This window comes from Acyrthosiphon pisum, chromosome A2 (assembly GCF_005508785.2).
Source record: "Acyrthosiphon pisum isolate AL4f chromosome A2, pea_aphid_22Mar2018_4r6ur, whole genome shotgun sequence".
Taxonomy (NCBI): Eukaryota; Metazoa; Arthropoda; class Insecta; order Hemiptera; family Aphididae; genus Acyrthosiphon; species Acyrthosiphon pisum.
In genome coordinates this window covers 29,448,922-29,453,811 of record NC_042495.1, presented here as the reverse complement: position 1 = coordinate 29,453,811, position 4,890 = coordinate 29,448,922, and the positions used below count along the sequence as shown (strand labels likewise).

Below are 4,890 nucleotides of genomic sequence, written 5' to 3'. Positions count from 1 at the left end.
ACTCATTGGATTCTAGTACGGTTAGGTTAGGTTTTTGTATTAATTGATTATATTAATCCATCGTAGGTGGAATTAAGTAAAAACGACAAACTTGGTATAACTTATACACTTACGTACAAATAGCACGGAGTCCGCGATCTACGGCAGGTAGATTGCCTACCTGATAATGTACTGCTGTGAATCAGAATTTTTATCCTGGGCAACAGAAAAGTTAAGATAAATCTAGAACATCACACACCGAATATTAAATAACGCATTGAACAAAGTTTGAGTCATATACAGTTTGTACATTTAACGGGTAACGAAGTGCACGGGATCAGCTAGTAATAATATAAATATATATTATCGTATCCCACATGATGTTGCGTGTATTTTTTAGAAACATCATAATAGTATGGTATTGTATACTATATTCCCATAAATAGTTTACTTGTTTGCGTTCTTAATCTTTAGCTGATGGAAATTTCAAGTACCTACGATTAATAGTTTTTGAATTACAAAAAAATAAGAAAATCGTATATGACCATTTATTAGGTTACGAGTATATTATGCAATATCTAACATCAAACACTCATAAAAATGTAATATTTCTGGTAAACTTTTTTTTTTTTTTGAATGTCGAAAGGATATTGAAATATCCATATTAATATTTTTAATAGTTTAAATCTAAATTTTAATACAATAATACATTGATATAACCGTATTGGCAAATGTGAAATGACAATGACAGGTTTCCTCATCTATTTTTTAAAATGGATTTTTTTACAAAGATTATTTTTTTAAGCGTAAATACAATTTTTTAATTTTCCAAAAACTTCGGTTTTTTCGGAAACGTATTATTTTAAATATTCTTCAATTTGTCCACGTCTTCCGAGGCTTTGGGAAAAAAACAGTTTTTTCCGAAATTTTCCGGCATTTTGATCCCTATTTATTATTACTGTGCATCTAAATAAAAACATGTTACACTAAAAGTTAATCTAATATATATGTTAGGTTTTAAAGCTTGTCTTCCAATATTTCAAAAAAAAAACAAACCACCAAAGGAAGTTAAAGGTAATAATTAAAAAAATAGTTACAATACATAGATCTACCGTTTAATATAATATTTTAAAATTCATTAAAATACGCACAATGTACAAATAACAGGTTCTTTAATTATTATGTTCAAAAATATAATAATATATAATATTTTCATGATAAAAAAAACTAATTTAAACTAACTAACTGTTTTTATTTTTATTTTTTAGTTCAAAGTATGAAAGAGTGGTGTGAAAGTGAATGGAAAAAAGAATTAAGTGGTAAAAAAAAATAATTTAAAATTTTTATTATATACTTGCACTTTTAAAATTATAATGGTTTAATGTAAGAAATTGTATTCTTGATTATATAAAATGATTTTAAATTTTATGTTTTTTATTAATATAATCTTGTTAGATGTATTAATAATATCGTTTTATTTGATAAAGCATAGTTTTATATATTTTATAATGTATTGTAATAATGTCTCACCATCATTATAACTTTTATTTCTTATTATTAATACGTGAACATTGATAAACATATTTTATTTATTTAACGGGCGAGATCCTTTTTGACATAATGTATATTAACATTTTAAAGTAAATATAAACGTAAATAAGTACATTCTTCTTCTTTTTCTTGGTTTCGACCTTTAAGACCATGCCGCTAAATACAAATCTTGCCATCTGTCCCTGTCCTCTGCAGCTTCTCTCCATCTCATTCCTGGAGCTAACGTTTTTAAGTCCTTTATTACACAGTCTTCCCACCTTAACCTGGGTCTTACCTGTCTAACTTGAAATCCTTGCTTACGCCAGGTATGGCTCCTCCACATGAGTCTTCTTTTTGTGATCTCCTTAACTATGTCAGGTCTCTGAAACTGTCTTTTGAGTTCATAATTGTGTAATTCTCTCCATTCATCTGTTTCACTGTCAAAGACCAGTCCATATATTTTTCTTAAAACTTTCCTCTCAAATACTCCTAGTCTCTGTTCTTTGGCTTTCCTCAGTGGCCACGCCTCAGAACCATACAGGAAAATAGGTCGTTATCTATATATATAAAAATGGAGAAAAAAATGTATAACATTGCATCAGTTGAGAACGGCTGTGGCGATTAATTTGATTTTTTTTTTAAATGATAGAGAGTGTCGGGGAGCGGGTTTATAGCATAAATTATGGACCTAACTCCTATGTCCAGAATATTTAGAGACAAAAACTGAGTTACACCAGTGGCGCCCTCTAGCAGATAAAAATATAAATATTATATAATATAAATAATAATAATATAAATATCGATAATAGCAGGGCTTGAAATCGATTTTAAATATCGATAAAAATCGAAAAAAAAAAATATATATTTTTATATTCTGGTTGATATACATTTTTGATTATAGACACTTAGAACTTTAGAGTAAACAAATTCGTAACCTTTGTGACGGGAGGTATAAGGCCAACATCCCGGTGGGGTGACCCCCTTTTACCATCTAAGCGGGACTGGCTACTTCTCGCCTTATCGACGCAGTCTCATCTCTCCAGACGGGCGCATTGGGCGCCCGAGCGCCAGACAATGTTCCGCTGGCAACGCTCTGTCAAGGAGGTTGATCGGTGGGTTTCGAAAGTCCTGCGTCAGCGAGCGCCGGGTTGCGAACGCCGGACAATTTCCTCCCTTCTACCAAGACGTTACTTCCACAACCTCCACGAGTCCATTCCTTGTGCGCGGACGCGCGAGGCGTACGCGCCCGCCGGCCGGGCCCGAGTCACAATGCTCGTAGAGCACCGGTTCCGGCCAGGCGTTTAGCTTGGACGGGTTTCCGACGGGACTCTCTCTACGCCCGTGGAACAGGACTTCAGGGACCGTTTCCCTCAGTGCCCGCAACGACTGTTTTCCCGTTAGCATCGGTAGCCGGGGTAGGGTTTTAATCTACCGCGACCCGACCTTAATTGTAACGGTACGGTTTTTGTGACGGATGCCATGTCCGTACCGAGTGATCAGATTTAGTGCTCGTCGGAGGGTGTCTCCCAGTCAGACTTCCCCCTTGCACGTGTGCGTCCGCAAATTTACTGGGCCCGCTAACTCCCGGCCTGAGTGTTCTTGGGTGCCCCGTACCGCGTGCCGGTGCAGTCCTAACTGCTCCGCCAGTGTGTCGCAGGGAAGGGGGTATCCCCACTCGGGTAATTTTCTCTTGGGCGGAATAGGAAGGTGTCCACCTCACCCCGGCCCCTGCGTTTTGCGGGGCCCGTGTCAGAATCTTCTGACCCGCCTGCCAAGGTTACCCTTCGTCATTACGCTTGTGGCAGCGCCTGGAACACGGTTTGTTTCACCGTGGTTCCGCACCCAAGGCTGGTTCCGCTCCAGTCGATTGCACCTCGAGTGCGGAACTTTCTTTCGTGGTTGTTTTTACGGATAGGTGGACATAGGTTTCTCGACGAATGCTCTGCGATCCTTGGGGACCTGCATGCAGACTGTCTCGCCTCTGGGTTTTAATAGTGGAGAGGTCGGTTCGCTCGAAACACCGGTCAGTCTACTTCCCCTTCACCGGCGGCCCTTATCCATTTCCACCAGTCAGTCCTTGGACCACCTCACTGGTGCTTCCTTTACTCCCGGGAAGCTCGGGTCGAAGATGCGCCTTTCGCTGGCGTTGAGAATTGGGACGGGGTCACGCCCGAGACAGCGCGGCAAGCCTTGCAGCCCCACAACCACGCAAGACTCGTCAAGAGTAAACAAATATAATAGTTGGCACATTATTCATTTTATTTTGGAACATTATCGTTTTATGTTATTTATGAATTTTTTCAATCAAAAACGACTTTATTGTTTTTTGGAGAGAATTTTTATGCTTGAATCATGCCTCCTATTAGAAGAACAAACATTGGACGGCGTACACGTAATACAAGAAACTGTGATCATATCCGTTATAATCAAACGCAAGAGGAACGGGCAGAAGCAAATGAATTGAGACGTGCTCATAATACACAGGCCCACGCTGCACAAACGTCGCCTCAAATTCGACAACATGTTAATATAAGAAGAAGAAGTTCAGATATAGCCTTGAATCGCGCTGCTTTCGAATACGATTCCGCAGTCGCCTACAAAGATCTTTTGTGTGTTGATATTGGTTCATTATCTATCGTATGCCAGCATTGCAAGGCATTGAAGTTTCGATTGGAAACCCCCGGCTTATGCTGCGCTGGTGGCAAGGTGAAATTACCAGTTTTAGCTCAACCACCAGAGCCATTGTATTCGTTTCTCTATGGAAATACAATCCAATCAAAACATTCCCTGGCGAATACACAAAAATATAACGGAAGTTTTCAAATGACGTCATTTGGAGCCGAAGTAGTTGAACAACCAGGATACAACCCGAGTTATAAGGTAAAGGCGTTTGTAATAATAACACATTTTTTTTTTTTACAAATTTTTTATTAAATATTCAGATTCAAGGACAAATTCACCATCGAGCAGGCGCTTTGTTACCACAACCAAACGAAGATCATAAGTTCATTCAGATATATTTCGTTGGTAATTCAGAAAATGAACTAGAACAGTGGTGTGCAATTTTTCCTGCGAATAAACGTGAAATGATCGGACAATTGCAAATTCTTCTGCATGAGCATAATGAATTGGTAAGATTGTTCAAAACCGCATTGGACACAATGCATTCTGACGACCACAAAATCATTATCAGAGCAGACAAAAGACCCTCTGGAAGCTATGTAAGACAATTCAATGCTCCCACTATCAATGAAGCAGCAGTGGTGATTGTTGGCGAAAATTTAGCATCACGCGATATTGTTGCGATATCCGTTGTCACGTCGTCATCGTACGGAATACTGCGCGTGTGACCTTCATTTACAATCTGCGTTGTTTCTGATA

The 4,890-nt window shown here is 38.4% G+C and overlaps 1 protein-coding gene and 1 long non-coding RNA gene across 2 annotated transcripts in view; both read left to right on the top strand.

Annotated features, from left to right (window-relative positions):
• LOC115034290 overlaps positions 1-1,475 on the top strand; it is a 4,010-nt gene extending 2,535 nt beyond the window's left edge. The window contains exons 2-3 of the long non-coding RNA XR_003839654.1: positions 994-1,053; positions 1,248-1,475. This is a non-coding gene — a long non-coding RNA (uncharacterized LOC115034290). The remainder of the gene's footprint in view (positions 1-993; positions 1,054-1,247) is intronic.
• Positions 1,476-1,590: 115 nt separating this feature from the next.
• LOC107884780 lies at positions 1,591-4,890 on the top strand. The gene is made up of 2 exons (XM_016807591.2): positions 1,591-4,389; positions 4,452-4,890. The coding sequence occupies exons 1-2, from the start codon at positions 3,862-3,864 to the stop codon at positions 4,857-4,859; spliced, it is 936 nt and encodes a 311-aa protein (XP_016663080.1). The 5' UTR covers positions 1,591-3,861; the 3' UTR covers positions 4,860-4,890.